Source organism: Eurypyga helias, unplaced genomic scaffold, assembly GCF_000690775.1.
Source record: "Eurypyga helias isolate BGI_N326 unplaced genomic scaffold, ASM69077v1 scaffold12185, whole genome shotgun sequence".
NCBI classification, from domain to species: domain Eukaryota; kingdom Metazoa; phylum Chordata; class Aves; order Eurypygiformes; family Eurypygidae; genus Eurypyga; species Eurypyga helias.
Window position 1 is genome coordinate 1 of NW_010249538.1, and position 15555 is coordinate 15555.

General features: G+C 43.7%; 1 protein-coding gene across 1 annotated transcript in view; it reads right to left on the bottom strand.

Annotated features, from left to right (window-relative positions):
• Nucleotides 1-2291: 2291 nt before the first annotated feature.
• LY86 (lymphocyte antigen 86) overlaps nt 2292-15555 on the bottom strand; it is a gene marked incomplete at its 3' end in the record, with an annotated part of 23195 nt that continues 9931 nt past the window's right edge. The window contains exons 2-4 of the mRNA XM_010151398.1: nt 11479-11565; nt 9436-9564; nt 2292-2388 (exon numbers count right to left, since the gene is read on the bottom strand). Of these exons, the coding sequence (XP_010149700.1) occupies nt 2292-2388; nt 9436-9564; nt 11479-11565 (313 nt within the window). The remainder of the gene's footprint in view (nt 2389-9435; nt 9565-11478; nt 11566-15555) is intronic.

A 15555-nucleotide genomic window follows, 5' to 3' on the forward strand; every position in this document is an offset into this window, starting at 1 on the left:
CATTGATCCAGCCTATTCAGATCCAACTTGTATCATTGCAGTGCAAAAAAAAAAATCTCAGAGAAGCCATGGCTTTTTTTGGTTTCGTCAAAAGTGCTCTTTCCAGACGCTTGGAGAAGCAGCAGCATTGGGCAGGGGAGGTGACAAGGCTCACTTAACAGATTTGGAGGAAGAGGTGAACTAGATTTAATTCACTCTAGATTGCTGGCATTGCCATATTTCTTTGTGGTTGGGGTTTTTTTGTTTGTTGTTTTTTTGTAGGTTTTTTTGTTGTTTGTTTTTTTCTGAAGTGTGGAAAGGAGCAAAACCTGGGGTAGGAGAGCTTGGCAGCAGCGGCCTCCCGGTTTTGAACCACAGAAAGCTCTTGCCCTGCTCAGGACTATTCTGTTTATGGAGTAGGAGGAGGCACAGCTAGAATGAGTCAGGCTTCTTGGCATTTGCCTTTTACCATGGGATTTCTAAAGCAATAACTGGCCTGTATTCCCACAGAAAGGTTCAAGCAAAGTGTAACATCCAGATTTAGAGAGGCCCAATGGCAACACGCTCACAACAATACAGTCTTGTTATAATTGCTGTGCAGGCTGCGCAAATGTCCTTTGGGCTGCTCAGATGAGACTGCTCTTCATGTCGAGCAGAAGATGATTGCTGCATGGAATATCTCCTTATTGCCGGCATGGAAGGGTGGTGTTATTTGCCTGATTGATTAATTAACAAAAAAGACTTCCTATTCCCTTTCTCACAAGCATGCTAATTCTCCAAAAGCTTAGAGTTTCATTAATGGGAGGGAGTTTATAATAACTCATTTCCATTGCTCGTTAGTGATTAGATTTTTTTCCTCCTTCAGTGTAATTTTTACTCATGGGTAAAAGAGGATTGTGAACAGTCTTAGAATTTCTGACTCCAAATTCCGCTAATTTGCCCAGAACTGGAGTTTTACTGGTCTGTGTGGATATTTCTGGGGCTTCCTCTTGATCTAACGACTTATTCCTCAGTTTGTCTAGAGCTTTTACTGAGGCCATTTCTGTAGTATGTTAGTAAAGTTTTTCCTGGAGCAAGATGCTGACTGATATGAGCTTGGGTACTCCAGTGTGGGAGATCAAAAGGCATTGCTCAACACAGCATCTCTAGGTGTAGCCTTTAGGGGAGCAGACTGGTAAGAGTGGGATAACAGCCTGCAAAAGAATGGCCAGCTCCCTATGTGAAAGCACTGAAAAATTAGGGTTGTGGTTGCTGCTATCACCAAGGGAAGATGGAGACATTTGAGATGGTAGTAGCTATCCATGTGATCACCTCTGCAGGTCTTGGCAGGCCTGGGTCTCTGGGACTCATGTCCTTGTTCTGATCTTGTCTTCTACTTTTCCTGCATCTGGCCTGGTCCAGTGCTGAGCAGGCCAGAGACCTCATCTTTGAGGCTCTAACGTAAGTTTTATGTCTGCTGCTGAAGAACTGAGAAGCCGTGCTGTGGTGCTTTGTGAGTAAATCTAAGGAGTGTTTGACTGACCACCCAAACTGGTGACTGTGATGCTTTCGTCACCAGGGTCTCAACCAGATGCCTTGATGATCCAGATCTTGCCTTCTCCCCTTCAATCCATTTTCTTCATGTATGTGGCTGAAAACACTTTGTTATTTACTCATTAAATATAGCTTCATATTGTGCCCAAAGGAGAGACACTGGTGTGTTCAGCATTTGAAATCTTCTAGAAGGAGACATAGCTGAATGTGGAGGAGGCTACTTGCAAAGAACATCTGTAATGGATGACCAGAAAATTTAGACCAGTTCCTAGAGCACTGCCTGTTTTCTCACCTTTAAGACTCCATAAGTCCAGGTAAGGTGTTCTTGGTTCAATAACTTGTACTTTCAGTTGCAGCCTAGAAGATCTCTGTATCTCATGCCATATGTTTACAGTGGAATGCATACAATTGCAATAGTTAACTAAATTGCCTTTGTAGCCAGTAGGGATGAATGAACTTCTCCAAATTGTTCAGCCCACTAAGGAGTGAGCTGAATTGGAGCCTTAGTCTCTTACGGAGTCCTTTGGAGCTGCTTCTTTTCTTTCTGTTTCAAGAGTAATAGAGAAAGAGCTGCATGGCTGCATGACTTAGTGCTGGTAGAGGGGCAAGCTATCCTAAGAAAACCCGTCTGTCTCTGGATAACAGTGGCTCTCTAATGCTTTAAACAAAGTCACTTAATTTCATATTTAAAAAGACTAGTCATGTAAACACTATCAGATCCAGTGTGGCAGCTGGAACATGTTGATGTGATTTCTGGTAGTCCTCTGACCATACCTCACCCAGAAAGCCCTTCTGCTTGGGAGCACAGCTGTGACCAACTTACCTGTGGGATTTCTTTGATTCCCAGTGTGACTGGTCCCTCATAGTAGAGGTGTTCTGAAAAGCAGAAAATGGTGATGGGTGGTTAGACATGCAGCACATGAAGGAAACAAGCAGCTGATTGTAGATGCATTTTTCTAATAGCACTTCAAAGTGCTTTAGTGACAAGTGTTATGGAACTGCAAAGTGCTCTATACGCAGTCTTGCAACAGCTCTCCTGAGAGATGTCAGGATGTGTACTGCCTTACGGGGAAAGCAGGGCAGAGCCTGGGCTCAAGGAGGACCTGCAGCCCCCATCTGAGTGGAGGAGGTGGGCATGGCTTTGCACAACTGAGTGGGTGTTCCGATGTCAGCTTGTCCCCTGCAAATGGGGAAATGAAAGGGGAGGGTGATTGCCAGGCACAAGTCCTTTAGCATGATGTATTAAACACCTGCAGATGCAATAGGTGAACTGTACTGTTTCAGTAACTTTAAGAAAAGCCAATCTGATCTGAGTGTTCCTGTAGGTGTGGACTCATGCTTGCTGAACATGTCCTTAAAGTAATAAGAATGTGTCTCTCACTGCTGAGGGGAGCGTTCACCAAGGACATACGTATGATGCTAAAGCCATCACAGGTTGTGTTGGTGTCTGGAATAGAGCTCAGGAGTTCCACCTTCCAGTCCTCATCACGAGGCATGCTTGCTTTTTGCTGTTGAAGAAAGGGCAACTTTGGCATTAATGGACAGAATTAGCAAGCTGTTCTACAGTTCCTCCTACTTTTTCATATCTTACTGGGCCAAACTGTGCAGACTTGACTGAAAATAAGATTTGTAGATATTTCAGTATTTCAGAACTTCTTGCAGAACTTGCCCTCCACAAGTTGTGGAAAAATCTAAAAACTGTTAAGGATTCTCTTTTGTAGGTGTCATGAAATTAGTCTTCACTTTGACAGTGACAGAGGAGTGTTTCATCGTATTTATATGTGTATGTGCTGGCATCTTGATGCTTGTCACTTCTAGGGAGTTGTTTTAGTCCAGTCTCACTGTGCTGGTTTAAACCCTTTCTTATGAAAGGTTAGACCAAAGGTTTGTAAGATGTTTGTGTTGTGTGGTCCATCCCACCATGCACTAAGTATCTGACTTGGAAAAGAGTCCACAGAAGGCCTTCCCCACTCATGCTATGAAATGTTAGTCAATGCATTGTAACAAACTTACGTGAAAGAATCATGACTTTAAGATAAACTAGGAAAAGAGTAGGAGAAGCCTGAGACATGATCAATGTTCTACACCTTTGCATTAATGAGGAGTCTGTTAAATGTAATGCCCTGATGATCCTGGGAGGTGGAGAAGATGCAGAATGTCAGTGTTGCCCTGAAAAACCTAATACAAAACAGAGAATAGAACAAGTATGTTTTGGCTTGTTGCTCTTAAACTGATCAACTATGCTGCAGCAGGCATACTGCACTCATTCCCCTCCGCATCTCTGGCTACTTCACCTGGACACAAAGAAATCTTTTTCCTTTTCCAAGAGCAGTCACCATCGCTGCTCGCTTCTGTGTGCGAAGCAAGAGCTCTGGAGTCTGACACATCTCCGCTGCAGAGAGCGGTGAGTCAAGAAGTTTAAAAATATAGTACAACCCACTTAGTTCACAACTTTATTGGAGCCTAAATGGGAGTTAAAGGCACTGCAGACTGCATGACTTGGGTGATGAGTGACTCCTCTGGGTCTTGAGCTGTACGTGTGTCTGTGTGCTAAGCCGTGCTATGAGCTGCCCCCTTGGGGTGGTGCGGACCATGCAATGGTGTGGCTTATGGTTTGTGTGGCCTTTTGCTCAGTAGAGAGCCTTGTTTAACAGTCTCTCCTTCCATCAGTTCTGAGCCTAGAAAATCTTGCATGTCAGCAAGGGAGAGGAAACTGAGCTGTGAGCAATCACCCTTCCCCAAAGTTCTCTTCCACAGGGACATGGAAACTCGTCTTGGAGCGCGTGGCTCATTAGGGTCTCGCCTAGGCTGTCGGGTAGCCATCCAAAATCTAAACATACAGATGCAACATTTGAGCTCTGCAAAGTCTATATTTCAAGATGAAGTAGGAGTAATCAGGCCATAAATTTGCTTCTGAAATGATGGCAATGCTAATCTCTCCTTCAGTGTAGGTAGAAGCTATTTTCCACACACACATGCTTTGCTGTGACAAAGTAATGATTACATCAGAGCTAGATGAATGCCTCGGCCCTCTCTGAGAAGTTTTCCATGATTGCTCTGATGTGTGGTAGATATGCCTTTGCACGGTAACCAATAGAGTCGCTCTCATGGGCTGTACTATCTTTTAGGGAGCCCCTAACTGTGGAGCTAGGTGCTGTGTGTCCAGTTTGGAACACATTTATTGCTTTATGCTTCAGCATTACCCTTATTTAGCACTTTCTAACCCGGGGTCTTGCAGTGGTTCACAGTAACTAATAATATGGAGCTACTAGGGAGAGTCCAGTGAAGGGTCACTGATGTGATTAAGGAACTGGAACATCTCTCCAGTGAGGAGAGGCTGAGGGTGCTGGGACTGTTCAGCCTACAGAACAGAAACATTAGGGGACAGCACGTCAACATGAACAAATACCCAGAGGGATTGTGTAAAGAGAATGGAGCCACAAGAGGCAGTGGACACAAACTGAAAAATGGGAGGTTTCTCCTGAATATCAGGAAAGACTCTTCTCTTACTGTGAGGGTGACTGAACACTGTCAGAGAGTTTGTGGGGTCTCCATCCTTGGATATATTAAAAAACACTGCCTGGACATGGTTCTAGGCAACTGGCTATAGGTGGCCCTGCTTGACTAGGTGGGAGTTGGACTAAATGACCTTCAGAGGTCCTTTCCAACCTCAACCATTCTGTGGTTATGTAACCAGGCCTCTGGAAATCTCTTGTGACCTTCACCACTTCAGTTGGGGGGGCTGGGGAGGGAAGGAACTATGCTGCTTTGAAAGTATGTCCTGATTGGAAAGCAAGGGCAGCTTTTGTTTTCAGCTAATTGAGACCTTCCAGAAAATAGTATGGATCCACAGATCTGCTTAATTGTGTCATTCATGCTCACTTTGGACTGTGGCAACCTGCTCAGTGACTGTGCTGGCTGGAACAGGCTTTTCAAAGACCATTCAATGTGCCTCTTACATGTGGAGTTCTGCTATAGTTCCAGAACCGTAAACATCCTCCAAGGCTTTAAGGTCTGTAGCTTATCACACCATCCTTCATATACTCATACATTTTTCTCCATATATTCATACATTTTTACATTCCTCCATTGAAAGCGGATGAACACATCTGCTGCAGTAGGTGCAACTGTCACAAACACTGAGCCTAGCTCATTGAAAGAATTCTCTGATCTTTTTAGAGCAAGCCCAGATGTAGTTGCAGAAAATGTACCAACTTTGGGAACAGCATCAATCACGAGTGTGTTTTTCCAGTTAAAAATTCCCCTATGTCTTTATTGGTCTGGTGGTAAGTTATGATGTCTGTCAAGCATGCTGTCATCAGTGATGTGCTTTTGGTCTGTTTTCCATTTTCAGCCCTTTTAAATAAAGACTTAACTGAATGTGATTTCTGTAGAGCAGCCTGGAAAACATTTTTAACGTACCACTGATTCAAAGTGATATTATTGTATTTGTAGGAGCCTTTCACTGTTGTTTCTACCAAAAGTAACTTAGTCCTTCTCCCTGCCACTGAGCAGGCCTCTAGCAGCTTCCAGTCTGAAGCAGAACTGTCAGATATGTAAGAAAACTTCCTGAAGATTACTTCAAGTTACTAGTTATCATTTATTGCGAAGATGCCTCTCATTCCTGACAAAACACCTATAATGAAATTCTCACTTCTCTTTCTCATATCTTCCTTGCACTGAAAATCTTTAAACATTCTCACACTCTTGTACTATATAAAGGCCCTGTACGTCTGCACCCACCTCTTCCTTTTTCTGTATTTTATCTTTTTAGAACTTAAATGGTCCACGTTGGAGTTCTTCTAGGACACGATCTTGCACCCATGCAACTGATACACTACTTCTGTGAGATTTAAGGATGCAGGAATGATCTGAATAACTGCCAGCTATACATGTGTAGTTGAGTGAGAGAAATGTATATAAATACATAGCTGGGTGAGAAACATCCACTCTCTTTACTGGGGAGGAAAAAGTGAGATGAAGGGGCTAAGCAAGACGGCATTGTATATCAGCCTGAAGACCTAGCTTTGTGGTGGAGCTGCTTTCTCAGAAACATGTACCTAAACTCTCAATGTGATACCCAGTTCTGGATTCATGTTATGGTCTCTATTTTTATTCACAAACGCTATTTTAGAAACTTGCTCACTGTAACACCTACTGAAAGAGGCAATAATGTAAAGAATGGAGGTCTGAAGCAAAGGGGGGTGTTTTCTCTGTGATTTGGGTGCCTGCACAAGGAATCGTGCGAGTGCTCCGATGGTCCCTTTATCAGTTGGACCTCAAAGAAAACTTACAGACTTGCGGAGGATGCAATTATCTTTTGTCAGGAAGCTTTGTTTAAGTCTGCAAGTTGTGGTTGGCACGTTGCTAAATATTACTGTGCTATGTCTTTTTCTCTGATTTTAGTAATTGCATTGGGAAGTCTGTTGAATCTTATGTAACTGGGCTTTTTTTTGGAGGAAATGGGGAATAACCAGCACTTTCTACTAAAAAAAGAGGAAGAACTGAGTTCATGTTATGCCATAAAGAATTTAGCAGTTTTGTTATTATTGTTCTTAAATGGACAGTGGCCCATTTCCTTGCAACAACTTCACAACAGGCACATAGCTCAAAGAAAAAAATCTTGGAATCCTATTTAGGAGTCCCAGTGAGCAGTGGCAGATGTGACCTTAACATAAATAGTAAATACTATATGATTATGATGAACAGAAAACCTAGAGCTATATAAAGTCTCCTAAAGCTTTTCCAGTCATGGCAAAACTGTAGCATTATAGAAGAGCAAAGAAAAATAAACCAATCCCAAACATCCAAGAATTTGCCACATCTGTATCTTTTAAGTCTCTTTTTTTTTTTTTCTTTTTTCTTCTTGCCCATTGAAACTTCTGTTCTGCTCATCCACATGAGTGAGCAGACCAGCAGGGCCTGTAGCAGAACCGTGTCCTGCCTCATTTTGGGAGAGGGAGGAACAGGCAATTTTTGGCCTTCTTGTGGAAGGCAAGCAAATTCTGTGTGGAACTAGATTTAAACTCAGGTCAGGTCTGGCCAGATGTTGGCAATTTTGTCTGTACAACAGGGAAAAAGAGGATCTGTGTGAAAAGCTTCAGCTGAAAGGGCTATCTGCTCCTCTGCCAGGCTGCATCCATAGCCATTCGCAATGCTGTCCTTTCTGCATAGGTATTGGGTTACGCTTACAGCTGTGCTCATATGGTAAATTATGGCTGTGCTGAATTGCTTCAAATTGGCCTTCAGCTCAATTCTGTGCCCTAAAACATGGGTTAGAATCAAATGTCAGCTAATTAAGAAATACCACGTTTTCAGTTTGAACCTTAGTTTGAGAAAGTTCGCTTCTTTCCCACTGTGACTTAATTACTAAAACCAGCTACTGCACGAGTAGGAGTGTATTTAAAAGGTGTGTGGCAGAGGTCCTTACACTAACTTAGGAATGCTTCTAAATGAAGATATATAGTATTATTTAAACAACCAACTATGGTTTTATATCATAATGTACTTCAATTAGTAGAAACAATCACCTGTCAGTTTAAGATTAAGGGACTTGGAAATCCTAGGTTTTGGCTTCATGGCTTAGCGTGTGAATAGCAGTTTGTGCTCAGCTCAGGACTGACTCTACTTCTCCTTAATGTATTCTCTAAAGAATGTTATTTAGTGCTTCATCAGAAGAAGATAGTTTTTCAGTAGGTTTGTGGGTGGTTATTTTTCCCCTTGTAATTCAATACACAATTGAAGAAACCTCTGAATTTTTTTTTTTTTTGGTCTATCTGACTTACAGAATTTACATAATTGGTTGCTCATGCAGCATTTCCCTATTATTCTTTGTGATATTTCTATGCTGTGTGAAATGTCTTAGTAATTTTCCAGGGGCTGTCTTAGCAGTAGTGCTGTGCATGGTCTTTACACTTAGAGCGCTTGCACTTGAATTATTGCATTAGGATGGAGATGCAAGTGAATTGAAGGAAAGCAGAGCTTCTGAGACTAACTGGTGCTCCACCAACTCTGAAACTTCTCTGCAGCTCTGTTTATTTTAAAATCAGCCTAAAGAGATGGTCATGAGGAATGGTTATTTTTAAATCCCTCTTACTTACAAGATACTTAGATATTACAGTCCAGAGGCATGACCATAGCTCTTCTGGACATACCATGGCTAGCTTTACACTACCTGGCCTGGGTTATGGCAGAAGGGACCCTGAGGTGCCCAGGCTCACGTGGGAGCAAAGATGCCTGCTTTCTGGGGGCAGCTAATGCCACTCTGAACCAACTAGTGCAAGTCTGCACCAGTTGGCAGTTTGACTGGCATGAACTAAAATCATCTGACTGCCCCATAGGCATGTGTTGAGCAGAAACAAGATGCAAACCATAGATTGTATCAAATAATACATTGGTCCAAATATCCTTATTTGAGCATAAATAATCTTAAAGTGAGTTAAGAACTGCCTTTAAGGACAGGAAGTGTTAGTTGCTTAATATTGAAGAGTATGTTCAGAACAACTTGTTTGTTTGCTCAGCCATTTTTTTTACAGAACTGACCTTTATTTTTGTCATACTTTTTGGTCACATGACAACCGTATGGTTATAAATAGGGTTTATGAACCTCTCTGCTGTTGGATAGGGTCACATTACCACAGGTGTTTTTTGTTTTTTGTTTTTTTTTTTTTTTAATTATAGACTTGAAATCCCGTGTGTGTGTGCAATATTCTGTGATTAAAAGAAAAGCAAGCAAACAGGTTAGGGGCAAAAGCAGGCTCTGAAATTAAAACATCTCTGTCCTACTGTGTTTCTGTCATGCATTAACATGCTGTTGAAGTAAACAGAACATTATGATGTATTGGTGCGTTCAACAGCACAGCGGGTGCATCCTGCTTGGAGTATTCAGTAGCCATCAAACACTTAGAGCGCTACCTAAATTACCTCCTTTCTTCTTTCCGCAGAAAATAAGCTTAGAATGACCCGGCTCACAAAGCGTATCTGAGTAGCTTAAGACAGTCTTCCCATTTATGATCAGATCAAGCTTGACATACAGTTCCTTGATGCTCTGTCCTACACACAAAGCAGAAGAAGAGCTCAGAGGAAAGTGCAAGGATAAACAGATTTATTATTTTTTTTTAAAAGACCCCCTTTTTTCCCCCCTTGATATTTAAGCCGTTGAATGTTTTCACTGAGAACTCCTGATACATAGAAATCCATGCTTCAAGAGCAGATCTCGAAGTCCCGTAAAGTACATAGCAGGGGACATAATAACATACAGCTTTATTGTTAAATAAACTGTGTTTGTGACCGTTCTCTGACTCTGAGGCCAACTGGCATAGTAAATCTTGTGTCCCTACATCTAAATTTTCCTTCCTATTGTACCTAGCAGAGGGACCATATCCAATGGGCTGCCAGGAGCAGCCTATGCCTGCTGTCTGGGAAAATAGTAGCTGGCCCGAGCCAAACCTGTGCCAGGGACCAGCATAGCACCTTAACAGTGCTGGGAGGTTTGCCTGCTTGCGCCTGGCTTGCTAACATAGATACAGCCAGTGAGGCTACTAGAGGGAGGTCCTGTACTCTGACTTGTTGGAAAAGTGTTTGCAAATGCCTGTAATGTGATTTTGCAGGCTTGTTTAACTTTGCAGCCACCTGAAAACTGATGCTCCCTGGGCAAAAGGGCAGCATATCTTGCAGGAGGGAGACCTTTTGCTTGCAAGAAAGCATTCCTAAATGCTAAAACACACTTGGCACACAAACTCATTGTCAGCACCAGGATCATACAGCATCCTGCACATATTTATGCTCTGGTAGTAGACGTTCTAGGTGAGCTTGAGTCCAGAATGATAGCAAAAACGTGGCTTTCCCATGCAAGGATCACAAAGCAAGTTATGGCTAATATTAACTTGTGCACCCAGCCCATTAGGTGAAATGTAGTTCTGCTTTTGACCTTTTACTGTTGATCAGTCAAGTGCTGAAGGGTTTAATTTCAGCTACCACAGCTGGGGAGCTAATAGCATGACTGTGTGGCCTCAAGCCTGACTGCGTGGCCTCAAGCCACACAGTCATGAGGAGGCCACAAAGATGCTCAGAGGGCTGGAGCACCTCTCCTGTGATGAAAGGCTGAGAGAATTGGGCTTGTTCAGCCTGGAGAAGAGCAGGCTCTGGGGAGACCTTATTGCAGCCTTCCAGTATCTGAAGGGGCCTACAAGGAAGCTGGGGGGGACTTTTTACAAGGGGCTGTAGTGACAGGACAAGAGGTAATGAGTTTAAATTGAAAGTGGGCGGGTTTAGATTAGATATCAGGAAGAAGGTCTTCATGGAGAGGGTGGTGAAGCCCTGGAACAGGTTGCCCAGAGAAGCTGTGGATGGCCCATCCCTGGATGTCTTCAGGGCCAGGCTGGATGAGGCTTTGAGCAACCTGGTCTAGTGGAAGGTGTCCCTGCCCATGGCAGGGGGTTTGGAACTAGATGGTCTTTAAGGACCCTTCCAATCCAAACCATTCTGTGATTCTATGATAAGCTACTACTTTCCCAGCACTCCCCTAGCATGCTTCTCTGCATGCCCAGGAGGGGCGGAGAGGTGCCCCCACCTTGGAGTGGGAGTCCCTACCTGCAAGGGTCAGCCTTGGCAATTTGGCAAGCGCTTCTGGTGCTGACACAAGAGTGTGGGTGCTGTAGGTGTCTCGCTGAACAAGACCCTTCCCAGAACACTTAGCTGGGAAGACAAGCTCTCGAGTAGCCCTCACCTTCACTCCCCATATGTACAAATGAAGGGGCTGAGGGCTGATGCAACCTGCTTAGGGTGACACGTAGTCTGGGGCTGAGTTGATAATAGAACTGAAATTTCTGTAAATGTGCACAAGTTCTGAAATTTCTCATGAATGGGCTTCATTTTTATTTTGTAGGAAGTTGTCATACTTGCTTAATACCAGCACTCACACATGAGTTACTTGTGTATAGCATGAGAAAATAGCAATTCACTTACTTAGGACCATTGCAGCTCTGATGTTAAAGGTGTGGGTTGTGACATCAGAACAACGGTCAATGCTGAAAGCAAAATCTTGCTGGGGATCTGTTTGGAGACAGAAAGCAGTGGGTAACAAGTTGGATTATTAATGAGATAATGACTGTATAGAAGAAAGCAATAAAGTGTAGAAGTTTTTTTATAAAACATTACATATTTCTTAAAAATTCACCAAGATGTGCTCAAAGCTCCCATACCCTGTGTTTAATAGCTACTGCTGTCCTTCCTTCTGCTTCAGTCTGAAGTGTGTTCAGATGATAGCTTGTATGTGGCTAAAAACTACTGTGTGGGAAAATAAGTCAGGTTCAGGGAAAGCAAGTTCCCCACAGTGGTGGGTAGTCAATACTCTTTCAGCAGTGAGGTCTTAGCACAGCTGCTCTAGGCATTGTCAATCCTTCCCCAGCACCGATGAGCAATTGGTCATCGTGATGTGTTTTAATTCATTTGTATCACAAATGGCTTGACGAGGCTGACTAGGGAACTGAATCCTGAAGTGGGATGAAAAGTCCAAAAATAAAAAAAAAACCCAAACCTGTAACTGCAATCCTGCAGTATTTTATGTCAGGTCCACCATCATGTGATATTTCTAACCCAGGAAGTGTTCTACATTTCTCCCTTTCTGGGAGCCTTTAGCAGAGCTGGGGCCATCAAAGGGACCCTTGCAGCTGATGACTGGCATGAACATGGCTCTTACTAGTTCTTACAGTACCCCTTTCTCTGCACCAAGCTCCAAAACTCTTGCACAAACACCGTTGCTTTCCCCCCCACTTCCACTTTCCTCCACGAGGCTCCATACTACACCTGAAGTTTTGCCAGTGTGTCTCTCTGGTGACAGTCAACAGCAACAACTGACAGCTCGGCTCCCATGACCAACAGCACATGAGAGTGTTTTCCAGAGCTGTGGCTGGAGGTGAAAGATTTGGTTGGTTTAGAGGTATGTCATCTTGAGCCTCAAGGCTTGCTTTCGGCATAGGTTTGTCCCTCATGGTGGCTTTCTAGCCAGGCTGTGCATCCAGCTTCCTTCTCCACAGAAGCCAGAGAAGCGACCGCAGCACGAGCAGAAGCAGCCATAGGCTCACCTGTTTACATAGAGCTGGTGGTGACAAAATACGGACTTGGGAATTGAATTCTGTTTCTAAGTTATTGCTGCTTGAGGTAATCGTCTCACTGAATTGAAAATAACGGGTTGGAAGAATTTTCTTTTGATGGTGAAACTTGAGTCACATGTGACCTCTGTGAGGCTGAGCTATTGCCTCCGTAGCCTGACACCGTCTCTGCAGAAGGCTGCACAGCTGTAGGAGCTGACAGGGAGCAAGCCTGTGTGACCAATGCCTAACTGCTTAGTGGGGAGCATGGAATGAATGAAAGTGCTGGGAGGAGCTGGGGGTTCTAACTAAGCCAGGTTCTGCAAGCACATGGATGGTCAGTGTGGTCCAAAAGAAGCTCCTGAGTTCTGGTAAACTAAACTAACTGTCTGCAGCTATATCACGGGTATTTCCTACAGATCTGTGTCCCTGAGCTGGGTTGTCCTCCACACTGCTAAAGCAGTCTCTGCAGTTGAATGATCCACTTGGGACAAAAAGTTAGTGCCTTGAGTTGTTTATTGGCTCAAGTGTGATAAGAACCAGAGGGTTGTCTTTCCTCACTTTCCATATTCCTGTCAGTTCTAGCATTGTTATTTCAGCTTCAGAAGCTGTTGCAGTTGGGCAGGAGAGCAGTTTCCTGCTCCAGGCGGAAAGTGGGTCAAACTTCTCTTTTCTCCAGGACCGTTATGCCTGCTTCCTCTCTGGTTGCTACCACCCCTCAGGGCTTGGTTTCCGCTTTCCTCTGGACTTCTGCAAGAGTTCCTCTCATCTCTGTTTTGCGTGTGGTGTGATGATAAGGTTCAGGAAGCAGCTGCTCAGATTCAGAGCAGCTTGGGCATTGGTGCCTACAAACAGTGCTGGTTGTCAAATGACTAAAACTGTCGGCTCTGCAATTTCCAGAGGGAGCTATTGTAAAAAAATGGTACTGCGACATATACGATGCTCTTTTCAAAGACACTAGGCTGTGCTTTAATCAACCAATTAAAACATAGTATTAGGGCTAGAAGCTGAAGTTTTAGTTCAAAATTTCTCAGCAATAACTGTCGGCATGAAAAGGGAATGTTCACGGAACCAAGCTTTTCTGGAAAGCCTGGGCTTTTTATGATGAACATGACCTTAGGGTTGTTCTAGTTTGGATGTCTCATGCCTGTTGAACTCCTTTGCCAGATGATATATTTCATGCTGTGTTGTAGCCATGGCTGTCTACCGCTGCACTAGATGATGCAGCACAGGACTCTGGTCTGTCTAGAGAAGTGTGGAAATGCTCGCATGAGAAATTCCAGCAAAATTTGTGAATTAAAGCACTTGGATTTTGTGTCATTACCCTGTTTCTGAGAAATTTAAACTTTTCCTCTGGCAGAAAAACCCCCAAATAATTTTCTGACCATCTCCCTGTGGAGGCTATGGCACTGCAATCTATCTTAGGTATTGTGGTGGACATGGGCACCTCTTGCTAAAATCAATTGGAAGGATGGTTGCGTTGCTAAAGCGATGGTGCCAGGGAGTCTGCCTTCCAAAACACCTAAGCAGAAAGGTTGTTGCTAAATGGAAATTAAAGAAAATAGTGTGTTTTAACCATTTGGTAAGTGAAAATGTCTGTAAATTCAGCTGTGTACTATGAACTACGGTATTGTGCCATACCCCTCTTTCTTTAAATGTTGAGGAGTCCCTCATGCAGCAAAGGCAACTCGAGGCAATTGCCATTTTTGTGTTTCATCTCAGATGCACAACTGTGAGTCTCTGTGTGTCTCTTATGGAGGTTTAATACTTACTCTTCCTTGTTTGCCTCAATCTGAAGTGAGCTGGTTAGACTGAAAAAAAATACATGTTATGTCTTTCACATGTGCAGAGCAATAACATTTACCGTTAAATCTCTAAAATACGTGGGGCTGCCCTTCAGCCTTCCACTTCCCTGCAGCATTTCATAGTGCACAGTACTGTATGTTCCCAGACTTCCCTCCACCCACTCCCTTCAATCTGCTCCTTCTTCCATAATTAAAGCTAGAAACTCTTCAACTGGTTGCAGAGTTTTGTTTCTCCAGTTCAGCTTTGATACATTACCAACACTTAAAACGTTGCTGGAAACTTTGCAAACACGTTGAGGTTTATCAGTGAAAATTTGCTTACTGTGGGAGGGAAATGGGGCGCGTGTGTGTGTGTCTGGTGAGAAGGGCTTGGGCTGCAACATATTTACAGAGAGCATGAACATGCTGGGGAGCAGGATTTTGACTGAAGTTTTTCTCTAGGCAGTCCTAAGTCTTTCAGGCGTCTGCTCGCAGGAGGAGACAAGTCTTTGGCTTTCATAAACAATCAATGCACTCTGAGATCTCTTAGACCTGTTATGTGAACTTGATGCTGTGGCTAATGCAGAGCTCTCAGCTGTATCTAGCACAATGTGCAGCTCTCACTGAAGACCAGCTTCTGTAGTATGATCCTGCTTTGAGAGAGGTACGTTGGGGATGTACCTGGCATCTTGCCACTAATCATCCCATACATGGCACAGTGCCAGCTGACCCTGTGCATCCCACCTCCTGGTTCACCCTTACCCAAGTCCCCAGGTGGAGATTTATTGCTATATTGGATTAGTATGTGGTTTTCTTTTGCATATGACTTCTAGTGGCACCCTAGGGCAAGATTTCAGCCTGGCTTACTACTGCAAGGTACTCAACAGAGATTAATTTGGCTGGGCTTTTCTAGAAGACTGAGCAGACGTGCGTAGTGCAGCCTAGAAGCTCAGGTTCCTGAACTTCCTAGAGTTTCTTGTTCTCGGTGGAAAGTTCATAGGTAAATTAGCTCTGACATGTTTACAGTTGTGCATCTGTATGACCCTCCTGGCTGCAAGCCTTGTACGTCTGATGGAGATGATTACCCCAGTGACGAGGACAACAGATGGGAACATACTTCCATGCCTGAGTTGCTGCAGTTGTGGGACCTCCAGCTCATGCTCCTGCTG